Source organism: Myotis daubentonii, chromosome 2 (assembly GCF_963259705.1).
Source record: "Myotis daubentonii chromosome 2, mMyoDau2.1, whole genome shotgun sequence".
Taxonomy (NCBI): Eukaryota; Metazoa; Chordata; class Mammalia; order Chiroptera; family Vespertilionidae; genus Myotis; species Myotis daubentonii.
In genome coordinates this window covers 138,368,148-138,385,110 of record NC_081841.1, presented here as the reverse complement: position 1 = coordinate 138,385,110, position 16,963 = coordinate 138,368,148, and the positions used below count along the sequence as shown (strand labels likewise).

General features: G+C 38.4%; 1 protein-coding gene across 1 annotated transcript in view; it reads right to left on the bottom strand.

Annotated features, from left to right (window-relative positions):
* The window catches only part of VWA8 (von Willebrand factor A domain containing 8), a 411,100-nt gene that overhangs the window by 303,227 nt on the left and 90,910 nt on the right, over nucleotides 1–16,963 (bottom strand). Inside the window, exons 11-12 of the mRNA XM_059684720.1 lie at nucleotides 16,734–16,868; nucleotides 16,567–16,644 (exon numbers count right to left, since the gene is read on the bottom strand). Coding sequence (XP_059540703.1) covers nucleotides 16,567–16,644; nucleotides 16,734–16,868 — 213 coding nt within the window. The remainder of the gene's footprint in view (nucleotides 1–16,566; nucleotides 16,645–16,733; nucleotides 16,869–16,963) is intronic.

Here is a 16,963-nt window from a genome sequence, read left to right as displayed (position 1 = left end):
TTCATAAGGAATGTACAATTTGCCAGCTTTACTTTTTCAATTAGCCGTCGACTATGTGCCCATGAAGGGAATAGAAAACTGAACAGTGTGTTGTCACTGACCTGAAAGAGCTTACAAATGTTGTGAGAGACAAACTGATAAATTTCACTAATTCCAAGATACACACTTTTTACATTTTAATATCTCTGAAATCAGGATTACCACTCTCACCACTTCTTTTTTAATCATTTTTAATTTTTCAATTACAGTTGACATGAAATACTATATTAGTGTCAGGTGTACACCCCGGTGTTTAGAAATTATATAACTTACTAAGATTATCCCAATAAATCTTATACCCATCTGACAACATACATAGTTATTAGAATGCTATTGACTATCTACACTAATAAAAAAGAAAAATGGTAATTGGCGTACGACGATACCCTTTTCATTGACTAATCAGGGCTATATGCAAATTAACTGCCAACTAAGATTGGCAGTTAACTGCCAACAAGATGGCGGTTAATTTGCATATGTAGGCACAATGCAGGGAGGCGAAAGGGAAAGCAGGAAGAAGCCCCCTGCCACTGACAGTGATCAGAAACCCAGGGGGGAGCTAAGAGCTGGGGGGCAGGGCAAAGGCGGCCCTGGGGCCGCCTTTGCCCTGCCCCCCAGCCATGATCGGAGAATCAGGCGCCTTTGCCGCCCTGGCCAGTGATAGCAGGAAGTAGGGGTGGAGCCAGCGATGGGAGCTGGACACGGTCGAAGCTGGCAGTCCCGGGAGCTAGGGGTCCCTTGCCTGGGCCTAAAGCGGAGCTCACGATCGCGGGGCCGCTGCAGCTGCGGGTCCCCGCTGCCCGGGCCGGACGCCTAGGCCAGAGGCGTTAGGCCTGGGCAGGGGCAGAGCCTGCAACCGCGGGGAGCTGGGGGTCCCCTGCCCAGGCCTGACACCTCTGCCGGAGGCCTCAGGCCTGGTCAAGGGGCCGATCCGGTGATTGGTGATCGGAGGGTGATGAGGGTCAACTCCTCTGGCCGAGGCATCAGGCCTGGGCGGGGGGCTGAGCCGGGGATTGGGGGGATAGGATGGTCCCCTTGCCCAGGCCTGAAGCCTGGGTCAGAGGTGTCAGGCTTGGGCGGGGGGTGGAGCAAGCGATCAGAGGGAGATGGGGGTCCCCTGCCCAGGCATGATTCCTGGGTGGGGGCCAGAGCCAGTGATCGGGGGGAGATGGGGGTCCCCTGTCCAAGCCTGACACCTCTGGCGGAGGCGTCAGGCCTGGGCAAGGGGCTGATCAAGTGATCAGAGGGTGATGGGGGTCTACGCCTCTGGCTGAGGCGTCAGGACTGGGCAAGGGGCCGATCCTGCGATTGGAGGGTAATGGGGGTCAACGCCTGAGGGCTCCCAGTATGTGAGAGGGGGCAGGCTGGGCTGAGGGACACTCCCCCCCCCACACACACCCAGTGCATGAATTTCGTGCACCAGGCCCCTAGTATTCTCTATATTATACTTTACACCCCAATGGCTATTCTGTAAGTACCAATTTATACTTCTCAATCTCTTCACCTTTTAACACCCATTCCCAACCCACCTCTGGCAGCCATCAAGATGTCTTCTGATCTATGAGTCTGTTTTTGTTCTGCTTGTTCATTTCTTTTGATTTTTAGATTCAATTGTTGATAATATGTATTTATTGCCTTTTATTGTGCATATTTTTTATTCTTTTTTTCCTCTTCTTCTTAAAGAAGACCTTTAAACATTTCTTGTAATACTGGTTTGGTGCTGATGAACTCCTTTAGCTTTTTCTTGTCTGGGAAGCTCTTTATCTGACCTTCAATTCTAAATGATAGCTTTGCTGGGTAGAGTAATCTTGGTTGTAGGTCCTTGCTTTTCATCACTTTGAATATTTCTTGCCACTCCCTTCTGGCCTGCAAAGTTTCTGTTGAGAAATCAGCTGACAGTTGTATGGGTGCTCCCTTGTAGGTAACTAACTGCTTTTCTCTTGCTGCTTTTAAAATTCTCTCCTTGTTTTTAACCTTTGGCATTTTAATTATGACGTGTCTTGGTGTAAGCCTCTTTGGGTTCATCTTATTTGGGATTCTCTGCGCTTCCTGGATTTGTATATCTATTTCCATCACCATATAAGGGAAGATTTCTATAATTATTTTTTCAAATAGGTTTTCAATTTCTTGCTCTCGCTCTCCTTTTGGCAACCCCATGATGCAAATGTTGTTATACCTGAAGTTGTCCCAAAGGATCCTTACACTATCTTCATATTTTTTTATTCTTTTTCTTTTTACTGTTCTGACTGGGTATTTTTTGCTTCCTCATATTCCAAATTGATGATTTAATTCTCCATGTCATCTATTGTTGATTCCCTTGAATTATTCTTCATTTCAGTTAGTGTATCCTTCATTTCTGACTGACTCTTTTTTATGGTTTCTAAGTCCTTTTTATGCTGTTGAAGTTCTTGCTAAATTCCTTGAGTAACCTTATAACCACTGTTTTGAAATCTGTAGCTGGTAGTTTGCATGCCTCCACTTCATTTAGTTTTTTTTTCTGGAAATTCCTCCTCTTCTTTCATTTGGGACCTGTTTCTTTGTCTCTGCATTTTTTGGCTGCTTCCTGTGTTTGTTTCTACTTATGAGGTAGAGCTGCTACATTTCCTGGAATTGGTAGAGTGGCCTTGTGTAGTAGGCATTGTGTAGGGCCCAGTGGCACAGCCTCCCTAGTCATCTGAGCTGGGTACTCCAGGTGCACTCGTGTGTGGGCTGTATGCACTGCCCTGTTGTAGCTGAGCCTTGACTGCTGTTGACATCAATGGGAGGGATTGTCCCTCAGGCCATTAATCTGTGAGATCTGGCTGCAACTACAGTGGAGGAGCTGCTGTGTAGGAGACACCCTTATGGAGCAAGACTTGCTTCAGTGGAGCTTTGATGGTCACTGAATTCACCTTTGTGTGTGTCACTCATGGAGGGTTGTATTCTGGCATGGTCTAAGCCAGGGGTGGGGAAACTTTTTGACTCGAGGGCCCCAATGGGTTATTAAACTGGACCGGAGGGCCGGAACAAAAGCATGGATGGAGTGTTTGTGTGAACTAATATAAATTCAAAGTAAACATCATTACATAAAAGGGTACGGTCTTTTTTTTCAATAGTTTTATTCATTTCAAACGGGCCAGATCAGCCCGCGGGCCGTAGTTTGCCCATGGCTGGTCTAAGCTATCCACTGTGTGCACTGGCTTGGGGGCCTCTTGGGAGGTGAAAGACCACCACTGCCTGTGCCCACCAGGCATGAGCTACAGAGCAATTTGCAGATGGATGCTACTTGTGTTGGGCTTGGAGGTGCCCAGTAGAGGGCAAGCTATGAACCAAGGCAAGCTACCACTAACGGTGAGCCTGACGTCACTTAGCAAGAGGTACAGGGTACACAGAAGCCAGATGCTGCTTGTTTGAGAGATTTTAGGAAAGTCCAAAGCATGAGTCAAGAGAGGTCACTTATATGGAAAAGCCACAAGAAATGATTTGGATGGGGCCACAAGTTGAGTAGGAAAGGGTCTCAGGGAATTACCAGGTCGAGGCAAACAGTGTGAGCCACATTGATGGAGAGTCAGATATGGAGCCCCCTGTGGGCTCAGTGGGGGAACAGGGGGGTCTCAGAAAAGAAACAATGGTCTCTGCCAGCACTTCTGTGTGGCAGAAAGTTGCCCCCCTGCCCATAGCTCTGGCCCTGATACCAGACAATTCAGTTCCTACCATATGTCCCTAGCTCCTTTCAAGCTGCTGCCCTCATGCTAGAGCTCAGAAGGAGTAAGTCCAAATAAGTTCGTGCCCAGGCCCTGCCTAGAACACCAGCAGCCCTCCATCTCACTCACACACAATCATTGCTGGTTTTGACAGGCAGAAGTTATGGGGACTTGTCTTCCTAGCAATAGAACCCTAGGCTGGGGGCTCTGGTGTGGGGCTGGAGCCCCTCACTCCTCAGGGGGGACCCCCGCAGCCAAGATATCCCTCCCAATTTTAAACCACCACACATGGATATAGGACCAGTCCATTCCACGTCTCCACCCCTCCTACCAGTCTTGATGTGGCCTCTTCTTTAAATCCCTAGTTGTAGGACTTACATTGAGCTAGAATTCAAGTGTTCCTGAATGATGGTTGTTCTGTAGTTTACATGTATTACTGATATGGATGTGGGAGAAATCAAGTACTGCATTTACTTAGGCCACCACTTTACTAGTAACAGGAAATCCCACTCTTAACACTTTTATTCAACACAGTATTAGATGTCTTAGCCAAAGTAATTAGTAAGAGAAAGAAATAAAAGGCATCCATATTGGAAAGGATTAAGTAAAATTGTCACTATTTAAAGATGACATTATACTATATGTAGAAAACCCTATAGATTTCATCAAAACAGAACTAATAAAAAAAATTCAGTACAGTTTTACGATACAAAATCAATAGCAAAAATCTGTTGCATTTCTATGCACTAATAATGAACTACTGGAAAGAGAAATTAAGAAAATAACAGTTTACAATTATATCAAAAAGAATAAAATAGTAAGAATAAATTTAACAAAGAAAGTAAAAGACCTGTATATTGGAAAATATGAGACATTAAAGAAAAAAATTGAAGAAGAAACAAATAAATGTTCATGGATAGGAAGAATTAATATTATTAAAATGTCCATACCACCAAAGCAATCCACAAATTCAGTGCAGTCCTATCAATGGATGGCATTTTTCACAGAACTAGAACAAACAACCTAAAATTTGTATCAAGCCATAAAAATATCCTGAATAGCCAGAGCAATTTTGAGACAGAAGAACAAAGCTGGAGGCTTCACGTTCCCCGATTTGAAATTATATTATTAGCTATTATGATTAAAACAGTATGGTATTGGCTTAAAGATGGACACATAGAACAATGGAACAGAACAGAGCCTAGAAATAAACCCATGCATATATGGTCAATTAATTTATGACAAAACAGCCAAGAACATACAATGAGGAAAGGGCAGTCTCTTCAATAAATGGTGTTGGGAAAATGTTACAGCACATGCAAAAGAATGAAACTGAACTGCTATCTTACACCATGTAGAAAATTTAACTCAAAATAGACTAAAGACTTGAGTGTCAAGATCTGAAACCATAAAACTGCCAGAAGAAAATATAGGCAATAAACTCCTTGACAAAGATCTTGGAGATTGTTTTTTAATCTGCCACTTAAAAAAAGGCAACATCATGCTAAAAAGCATCTGTGCAGCAAAGGAAGCCATCAAGAAAATGAAAAAGCAACCTACCGAATGAGAAAATATTTATGAATCATATATATATATAATGAAGGGCTAATATCCAAAATATATAAAAACTCATACAACTCAAAATTAACAAACAAAAAAACAATCAATTAAAAAATAGTATCTGAATAGACATTTTTCCAAAGAAAATACACAGATATCTAACAAATATGAAAAGATGCTCTACCTCATCAATCATCAGGGAAATGGAAATCAAAACTACATGAAATATTACCTCACATCTGTTTGAATGGCTATTATTAAAAAGACTAGAAATAACAAGTGTTGGTGAAGATGTAGAAAAAAAGGATCCCTGTGCAGTGTTAGTGGGAATGTAAATTGTTGCAGCCATTATGGAAAATAGTATGGAGGTTCCTCAGAAAACTCAAAATAGAACCATATGATCCAGCATCCCACTTCTGGGTATTAGAAGAAAACTGAAACAGTAACTTGAAATGTTATATACACCCCCATTGCAGCATTATTTACCAAAGCCAAGATATGAAAATAGCCCAAGTGTCCATCTATAGATGAATAAAGATGTAATATACATGTATGTAAATAATATTCTATATCTTATATATAGAATATTATTCAGCCCTAAGAAAGAATGAAATATTGCCATTTGCAACACCATTCATGGACCTCAAGGGCATTATGCTAAGTGAAATAAGTGAGACTGAGAAAGCAAATCCCACATATGTATTATGTATAGAATCTAATAAAATAAATTAACTAAGCTTAGAGATACAGAATAGATTGATGGTTACCAGAGGTAGGAAATGGGGATGGGAGAAACAGGTGAAATTTTTTTAGTTTAAATAAACTGAATAATAATAATAAAAAGCCAGGGCAAAGTAAGAAAGAACAAAATTAGTGTTGGAAGAACAGATTAGGCAAAACCCAGGCTGGAAACAGGAGGAAAGCTTAGGAAGCTAGTGTTGATAACTAGGTGAGAAGGCCTGAGCATTAGACATAAAACTAAAGTAGTAGGAACACAGAGAAGTATTGACATTTAAACACTAATAAAATGAGTTAAGGTACCTAGCAATTAAACAGAGCAAACTACTAGTACATGCAACATTGTGATGAATCTCAAATGCATTATTAAAGTGAAAGAAACCAGACTCAAGAGGCACAAACTATTTAATTCCATTCATATGCCAGTTTGGAAAAAGGCAAAACGAATAGAAACAGAAAACATATCAGTGTTTGCCAGGAAAGAGGGGTGACTAAAAGAGGCACAAGGGAATTTTTTTAGGTGATGGAAATATTTTATATCTCAATCATGGTGGTTATATCTCAATGTGTTTGGCAAAATGGACTGAATTTTACTATATGTTAATTAAATCTCAATAAACATTACTTTAAGAACACCAACTGTGATAAGGTAGAACACAGCCAAATTTACTCATTTATATATTGCTTATGACTGTTTTTCCACTACAACAGCAGAGTTGAGTAGTTTCAACAGGGACTGCCAAGTTCACAAAGCCTAAAATATCAAAGCCTAAAATATTTATTATCTGGTCTTTAAAAAAAAAAAAAAAAAGCTAGGTTACTAAGTGGTTAGAGCATCAACCTCATCCCAAAGGGTTATTCCTGGCCAAAGGACATACCTGGGTTGCAGGTTCGATCCCTGACCCCCCACCCCCACCTGATGTTTTTCTCCCTCCCTTCCTCTCTTTCACTCAAGAAAAATCAAGAAAAGATTTTCAACCTTGTTATAAAGTACTATCACCCATTTGTTTGGTTCTTATTAAAAAAACTTGTCCATAAAACGAATAGGAAGAAGGTAACAGAACGTGCATAAATGTTCTATTCAAATTACTGGGGTATAGAAATGAGTTATTTTCCAAATGCAGCCTGAATTAAGTCTCCAGTCAGTTCTCAATAACAGCTACAGATATTTTAAAAGAAACTTTCACAAAAACTTCCCATTATAATCACCACATCTCCCATTTGGACCTACTGTTTATATTATACATCTGTCGGATTTTGTTATTAAAGTGACAAAACACTGGCCTTTTAATTAATTAATTAGCTACAACCTATATAACTGCTTCTTTATACGATTTCTACCTGAAACAACTAGCTTTCCTATGTATTTAAAGTATGAATTCAAATAATTAGAGAAGTATTATAAATTGACTTTCACTTTTCTTTTAAAGCTGGGAAATATAAGTAACAAAGTGTGTGGCATTTTTACATAAAAACTAAAGCACAAGTACTATGTGAAGATTTTTTTAGATGTGATAACAGAAGAAATTATATTAGCTGCCTAAATCCTCCATTATATAACTTGTATTTATCTCATTATTTATTTTTTAAATGAAGAAATATAAAATGTTAGTATGCATAGGCAATAATTATAATGGTGACTTATAATTAGTTGGGCATAAACTTGGTGTTATATTACAGAGAGTCACCATCCTCCATCATTTTCAATAAAGTATATTTGTGGAGCAACTTATTGGAGTAAAGGTTATACTTTCTACCTTTACAATTTAATTTATAAAATTCCTTGTGTGTGCAATTGACACCTGCATATTAGTAGCCTGATGAAACTTACTGAAATGATTAAAACATGGTGTAATATTTATAATTTTACAATTACAAATAACATCATAATGCATTATAATTTATCTATTAAATTACGGCAAAGAACATGGTAGTTATTGGCCCACTTATAGCATGCCTCTGATATTATAGGCAGGAAATATAAAATCATATATACTAAAAATGTACCTTAAAATTAGAAGGGAAATTTTATTCTGCTAACTTTTAAAATTTGATACTGTACTATGTTTTATACTCAGATAAGCTAAAATAAAATTTAAAAATATATTCTACATAAAGGAGGCAGGATATATTCTACATAACACAACATTATTATCAAGAAGAAGCTGAAAAGGACATGAGATAAAAGTCCTGGTAAGCCTGGGACTTGAAGGGATTACTTGAGTCTGGCATTTAAAGTTCTTATGTGATAATGATATACATTGTTCTTTAAAAATAAATTTTATTTTAAAAAATTTGAAGGAGTTGAAGTAAGTCAACTCTTAAAATAACATTATGAAGGTTATTCCATGTGGGAAAAGGAAAAATTTCAAAGAAGACAGAAAGGATGACAGAGTGCAGCAAAATAATAAAGTCGGCCTCCAAAGTGGACTATAAACCACTTAAGTGAATACAGATATCCTGAAATCTTGATGAGAGAAAAGTGCAAAAAGTCAAGGCAAAAACGAGAAGCAAGAAAATCAATCCAAGACAAAGAAGTGAAAACAAACCAGAGAGACTAAAAGAAGTAAAGATATTCCCACTGTATTTGGATAAACAGGAAGAAGTAGGGATTATAGATTAGATGGAAGAGGGAGAAAAGTGTTTGGTTTCAATTTAGCTACAGGAAGAAAAACTTCGCAAAAGAGCCCTGGCCAGTGTGGCTCCGTTGGTCGCAGTGTCGTCCTGTACACCCGAACAGTGCAGGTTGGATCCCCAGTCCGAACACATATGGGAGGCAACTGATAGAAGTTTCTCTCTCACATCAATGTTTCTGTTTCTCTCTCCTATTTTCCTCTCTTTAAAAATAAATAAAATAAATTTAAAATTTAGCCAAGGAATCAAGAAGGATCCTAAGATTTCAACATGTTTTAGATAGTAATTATTTCATTAAAAATCCCTTAAATGTATTTGATCTTAAATTGTGATTGGAGTTGACTTGGCTTTTAATCCAACCAGTATTCAAACAGAATAAAGAGATCTTAAATCTGGTGCTGTTTATGGTGTGGAAAGAAATCTGGAAATATGCCCTTATCTGGTTGTGAAGGAAAAGAATAATAATTGTGTTTCTTCAGTACTATGAAACTACTGGCTTCAACATTAAAAAAATAATAACCAATGAAAAGAATCTGACCTAACACTTGCGCCAAATGATGTAAACAAGACTTTTATAACCTATTATGAAACTCACTTTATGTATTGCCACATATTTGTGTTAAGATTCTGTTTTTCTTCATCTGAAATGCAGTTCTAAAAATAGACAAGTCTAAAAATAAGGCAGAACCCACAGATTAAACGTAGCTTTATACATGCACATGTAACAGGGAAATCTCCACATCTAGGAAAACAGATGTTGGGTTACTTATCCACACTGAATTCTCTGTCAGGTCTGGAAATTTTTCATTAATTCGGACTATATTATTATAAAACCCAAATCCATTATTTAATACTATTAAATTAGTTCCTCTGTCCCAGAGAGATCAATGAGCTCTAATAAACATTAAAGTGTGACCAATAAAAGTCTTATATTTAATCTCAGGAGCTTGGTTTCTATCATGAAAACCAAAGGATTAACAGTTTCAAAATCTGCAAATGTCAATACAGTGCCTGATATATGTTTTGGTCCAGTTCATGAAAAGAAGTCATGAGAAAAAAACAAACTCACTAAAAAATATGTTACCATTATCATTTCTCTACTAGAGGCCTGGTGCATGAATTCGTGCACTGGTGTGGTCCCTCGACCTGGCTGGCGATCAGGCTGATTGGGACCGCCACAGGTTGGGTGGGGGAGGGGCCAGGGGAGGTTGGCTGGCAGGGCGGAGGGGTAACTTTCTGAGTCCATACTTCTAGAAACCTCTTTTCTCCTAGACATTTCTCTAAAGATTAATATAGAGAAAAGTAAAATTAGAAAAGGGTTTTCAGAATATGTGATTAGTTTGCTTATCTCTATACCAGTTTTCCAAATCCTTGTAGGATATCTACAAGGTAGACAGTGTATATGCAGAGGATGAACAAAATAGTCTATGGGAGCCCTGGCTGGTGTGGCTAAGTTGGTTGGGTGTTGTCCCATGCACTGAAAGATTATCTGTTAGATTCCTGATCAGCGAACATGCCTGGGTTTTGGGCTCAATCCCCAGTAGGGGGCATGCAGGAGGCAATAGATCAATGTTTCATCTCACACCAATGTTTCTCTCTCTCTTCTCCTCACCCCTGCTTCCTCTCTCTCTAAAAATCAATAAAAAAAATTTTTTTTTTAATATTCTTATGGGAAACTTAAGTTCCTTTCAGCTATCATTAACTACATTTTTTAGACAGAGGGTTAATAAAATAGGATTAAATTAGAGGCCCGATGCACGAAATTCATGCAAGAGTAGACCTTTCTTCGCCCAGCTGCCGGTACTGGCTTTCCTCTGGCACCCGCGACCCAGGCTTCCCTCCAGCAACCAACAGGCACCCGGGACCCGGACTTCCCTCGCAGCCCCGGCTTTGTCCAGAAGGTCGTCCGGAAGAGCGTCTGGTCTAATTAGCATATTATGCTTTTATTATTATAGATTATTATAGATGATCTTATCCTGTGACAGAAACTAGAAGAGACTGACTTCATATTTCAAAAGAGTATCAGGAAATAGAATGCCTTGCCATAAACTTTAATGGTAGCATCTTCCTACCATTGTTTATCCATTAATCAACAAACTGAACAGGAAAGTAAAAAAAAAAAAAATTTTGTTTTTTTTAATTTTGTAAGCTCATTGTCACTCTCCAAAAATATTTACTTCTTTCACATATAAAGATAATGTTCTCACCCTAGCCAGTTTGGCTCAGTGGATAAAGCGTCAGCCTGGGAACTGAAAGGTCCCAGGTTCGATTCTGGTCAAGGGCACATGCCCAGGTTGTGGGCTCGATCCCCAGTGGGGGACTTGCAGGAGGCAGCCGATCCATGATTCTCTCTCATCATGGATGTTTCTATCTATCTCTCCCTCTTCCTTCCTCTCTGAAATCAATAAAAATATATATATTTTTTTAAAAAATAATGTTCTCAATGACAAGATAGTTCACAGAGTTTTGCAGTGGAGCTGAGAGATTGGAAGTGATGGCTATATACATAATCTCTTGCTGGGTTCTTCTTTTAAAGGATAGCAGAATGAAGTGACCATAGTATTAACACCTCAAGCATATGATCTTAGGATAGTTTACCACTACAATAAAGAAACCACTGTAAACTAACTACAGAAATCTGATGCAGAAACAGGACTGTCTGGAAAAAGATGAGGCAGAATTTCCAGCTTGTACTAGGAGAGTTTTTATTTTCATGTGAAGAAAATAATCTATACAAATAAACACATAATATGCTAATTAGACTGGATTTCCTTCCGGATGACCTTCTGGACAAAGCCGGGCTGCAAGGTAAGCCCAGGTCCTGGGTGCCAGAGGGAAGCCGGTGCTGGCAGCCAAGGGAAGGAAGGCCTACTCTTGCATGAATTTCGTGCATCAGGCCTCTAGTCATGTATATAATTTTAGAAATAATACTAATAACCAATTGGAATGGAGTCACAGAGAAAATAAGTATCATCCTCAAAAGGTTTTTTCCATATGATTTCAAAGCAACGGCACCTGAAGAGGTTAATTATGCTTGTATTTACCCTTGTCATATAAATGGAATATAATCTATACTAATAAAAGGGTAATATGCTAATTAGACCGACCAGATGTCTTCCGATGTCCTTCCGGACAAAGCCGTGGATGGTGGCTGCTGCTGCTGCAAGGGCCAGGCCGAGGCTCAGGCAGCCACTGCGGCTTTGTCCAGAAGGAAATACGGAAGACGTCCAGTCTTATTAGCATATTACCCTTTTATTAGTCTAGATCAGGGGTCCTCAAACTTTTTAAACAGGGGGCCAGTTCACTGTCCCTCAGACCGTTGGAGGGCCGGACTATAGTTTAAAAAAAAAACTATGAACAAATTCCTATGCACACTGCACATATCTTATTTTGAATTAAAAAACAAAACGGGAACAAATACAATACTTGTATTTGCATGTGGCCCGTGGACCGTAGTTTGAGGACCCCTGGTCTAGATCATATTAGATGGGGGCATCACCTTCCCCTGATCCGCCTGATCGCCTCCCACAGAGGGAGGCCAGAGGCAGCAGCAGCAGCGAGGGGGTGATGGGGGCGGTGCCTTCCCCTGATCAGCTGGTAGCCTCCCACAGAGGCCAGACTGTGGCTTAGGATATCCCCTGAGGGCTCCAGGACTATGAGAGGGGGCAGGCCAGGCTGAGGCAGCCCCCTTCAGTGCACAAATTTTCATGCAACGGGCTTCTAGTATATTTATAATAGAACTTAACCTGTTTTACACCCTGTACGACAGCATCTTTGCAGAGTGCCCTCTTGCACTCTGAGACTCCTAAGGGGATGTTGGAGAGCTGGTTTTGGCCCAATCCCAACAGGCCAGGGCAAGGGACTCCACCTGCCAGAGGGACCCCGCTAACTCCACAGAAGCCTTTCAAGCAGGAGGGTGCCTCCAGGGCATGTCCAGCCCGTCTCACCCAGTCCCACCCCACCGTCCACCTTCTAATTAATTTCCTTTCAATGTGCACGAATCCGTGCACCGGGTCACTTATATATTTATAATAGAATTTAACCTGTTTTACAATAACATTGATGATTTTTTTCTACCCCAGTATTTGGTAGAAAAGTATTTTCATTGGAAACTAGAAATTTGATGGTTAGGAGGTTGATGAGCTGATAGAATGTCCTCCTCAGATCACTTTTAACATGAACTGTGGAGGGTGAAGGACAGATGAACTAGCATACTGAGCTAACCACCTGACTTCTAACCTCTGATGAAGACACCAAGAGAGGTAATTCTGTAAGAGGGTAGAGTATTCTTCATGGCATCTTCCATAAACGAAGTTAAAGATATTACCCTCCCCCAAATTCCTTATTTCCCTTTAAAAAATGCAATAGACCTAGAATCAATACATAAAAATTAATTTCAAAAAATACTTTCAGTGAGTTCCAATACTTGCTGCCGGCTGTACAACGTAAACATTTATTTTATTTTCAATACATGTTTATCTCTCAAGACCAGGATATCACTATTAATTTAAGTATCTTCACCTTAATTCATATTCTTAATGACTTCATAATCTTGATCACATGCTTTTTTATTGATTTCATCTTTTAAAATCATAAAGTACTTCTTAGTAAATATTTGAACCTTTTAAGTTTTCCAATCAGTTAATTATCTATTTTCCTTTATCTCCTTTTTTACCTACATACCTTTACTATCTTTCTTGAAATATGACAGTGAAAATTGTACAAAATAGTAAGGGTATAAAGCCACCATAGTTTTGTACAAAGGAAGGATGTTTTCTCTTTTGTTTCTAAAATTATTTTCAATGCAACTCCAAATCCTAAATAACTTGGTGCTCTGAATGAGTTAAACTACACAAAAGAAAGAGAAAATTTAATTTCAGGGGGAATTCTCACATATCTTTTACAATAGATTATCTTGCTTATAGCCCAAAAGTTACCAGTACCATGTGATTACAATTCTTTCTAAATTCTGACCACTTCAACCAATAGGCACAAAGTACCTTACAGCAGCACGAAGCAGTATCCTCAACATAATCATCTGAAATATGAGTTGTTAACAAAATTTTCTGTGACCTAAGGTCACTACAAGAAGCTGGTTTAAATGTCATTTTCAAAAATAAGAACTTTTTGTTGTTGTTGTTAATCCTCACCCAGGGGTATTGTTTAGAGAGAGTGGAAGGGAGTGAGGGAGGGGGAAAGACAGAGAGAGAAATAACAATGAAAGAGAAACAGATCAATTGTTTGCCTCTTCCACGTGCCCTGACCTGGGCCAGGGTTCAAACCCGAGACCCCTTGGTATGTGGGCTGAAGCTCTATCCACAGAGAATACTGGCCAGGAAAAAATTAAGAACATTTTATGTATAAATATATTCAGTAAAAATAAAAATGTTTAACCAAAGAATAAACAAAAAACAAAAAAGAATGCATCCTAAAATGTAAATAAACAGGATCACAATCACTTCCAGAACTATTCAATGAATAAAAAGAGAGGCTCTTCTTTAAGTAAAAAAATAGGAAAATCACCCAAAGACTAATATATAAAAATCAATAAATTAGAAGAATAAAAATGTCTTAGGATACATTATCACCAAAAAATACATGACAGAAAATTTCACTCTGTAAAAACACAAGCTGTTAAGTTTGCTGTTTCATCATACTGTGTACAACATGTACATCCACTAAAATAATCTACTAAAACACACATAGGAATAAATTTAACCAAAGAGATGAAAGGCTAATACACTGAAAATATAAAACACTGCTGAAAGAACTTAAAGACATAAATAAACAGAAAAGCATCCATGGACACAGATTGGAAGACAATATTAAAATGACAATACTACCTACCCAAAGTGATCTACAGATTCAATGAAATCCCTATTAAATTTCAATGGCATTTTTTTTTCATAAGTAGAAAAACATAACCTAAGATTCATATGAAATCTCAAGGGGCCCTAAACAGCAAAGCAATCCTGGAAAAGAAAACAAAGCTGGAGGTCTCACACTTCCTGATTTCAAAACTTACTACAATGCTAGAGCAATCCAAACTGTGATACTGATATAATGACAGACATATAGACCAATGGAATGGAGAGCCCAGAAATAAACCCTTCCATATAAAGTCAACTGATTTTTGACAAGGATGCCAAGACCATCCCATGGGAAAAAGACAGTCTTTTCAGCAAATAGTGCTGGATAACCTGGATATCCACATGCAAAAGATTAAAGCTGGACCTTTACTTTATACCATATATAAAAAGTAACTCAAAATGGCTCAGAGATATAAATGTAAGAACTAAAACTGTGAAACTATTAGAAGAAAACATGAGGGAAAATTCCTAACATTGGACTTGGCAATAATTTATTGAATATAACACCAAAAACACAGGCAACAAAAAGATAAATTAGATTTTATCAAAATTAAAACCTTTGTGCATCAAAAGATACTATGAAGACAGTGAGAAGACAACCCACAGAATGAGAGAAAATATTTGCAAATCATATATCTGAGAATGAATTTATATCCAGAATACATAAAGAACTCCTACATCTCAATAACAAAAAAGACAACCCAGTTAAAACATTGGCAAGAAGCTTAAATAGGCATTTCTATAAGATACACAAATGGCAAATAAGTACATGAAAAGATGCTCAATATCAAAACTACAATGAGTTACCACTTCACACCCTTTAGGATGGCTACTATAAAGTACAAAATAAGTATTGACAAGAATACTAGTATGAAGGAATTGGAACCTGTGAATTGCTGGTGGAAATGTAAAATGGTGCAGCTACTATGGACTCCTCAACAGGTTCAACACAGAATTACAGTATGATTCAGGAATACCCAGGGACTCAAACAGATACTTGTACAATTATTGTATAATAATTTATACTAGAATTACTTACAATAGCCAAAATTTATCAGTGTGTGAATGGACAAACAAAAAGGGGCATATACATACAACCAAATATTATTCAGCCATAAAGGTTAATGAAATTCTGATATATGCTATAACATGGCTAAATATTGAAAACTATGTGCTAAGTAATATTAACTAGAGACAAAAGGATAAAAAGTATATGATTATACTTATATGAGGTACCTAGAATAAGCAAATTAACAGGGATAGAAAATTATACAGAGGTTACCAGAGTCTGGGGGAAGGGATGAATTGAAAGTTACTGTTTAATTGGTATAGAGTTTCTATTTGGGATGATAAAAAGTTCTAGAAATAAATAGTGGTGACGGTTACACAACATTGTGAATGTACTTAATGCGAATGAATTGTACACATAAAAATGGCAAATTTTATGTTATGCATATTTTTTTTTAAATATATTTTATTGATTTTTTACAGAGAGGAAGGGAGAGAGATAGATAGTTAGAAACATCGATGGGAGAGAAACATCGATCAGCTGCCTCCTGCACATCTCCCACTGGGGATGTGCCCGCAACCCAGGTACATGCCCTTGACCGGGATCGAACCTGGGACCTTTCAGTTCGCAGGCCAACGCTCTATCCACTGAGCCAAACCAGTTTCGGCTATGTTATGCATATTTTACCACAACAAAAAAAATAATCTATTTGGTGAGTACCTACTTATATCCCACTGCTGCTAAAATGCACCTTGTTTAAAATTCCAAATTACGATTAAATGTACTGTGTGTTTGTACATGCACGTACAATGAATCTCCCCTTAAAAAGAGATCTTGGCACGCTGTGCCCACCAGATATCCTAGAACATACCTTCAAAGTTAGAAATAATTATACTTGCAATTTGATTGCTATTTCAGTTATTTATCTACATCTAAATTAATAGGTCATAAGTTAAAGGAAAATACCTATCAATTCTACTAATGGCCTACACATATTTGTTTATAGTACAAGTGCTAAAAATGGGCGTTGTACCTGATAGAGCATGATAGGTTCTATGTTGTATCCTAAGGTATCTGCAAAGTTCTTAGCGATGACTGTTTTTCCACAACCCTATAAACAGAAACACAATCATTTAAGAGATAAATCAAAACAACCAAAAGTCAGGAAACAGAAGTTTGCAGTGAGGCTGCCATTCTTACTTTTCCTCCAATTAAACATATGTCCTTAACCATGTGAGACTGCATCATTTCAGCCAGTAGTTGTTTATGGCTTAAAGTCTGTATAAAACGTTCTGATGCAAAAGGCTGACTGAATGGCCTAGTCCCAGCTGGCACCTGTAATAAAAGAGTGGTAAATATAATGAGCATATGGTTTTCTCAAAATATTAGTAAGTAAAAGCGCATAACTGCCATTTAAAGCCCCTACTAAT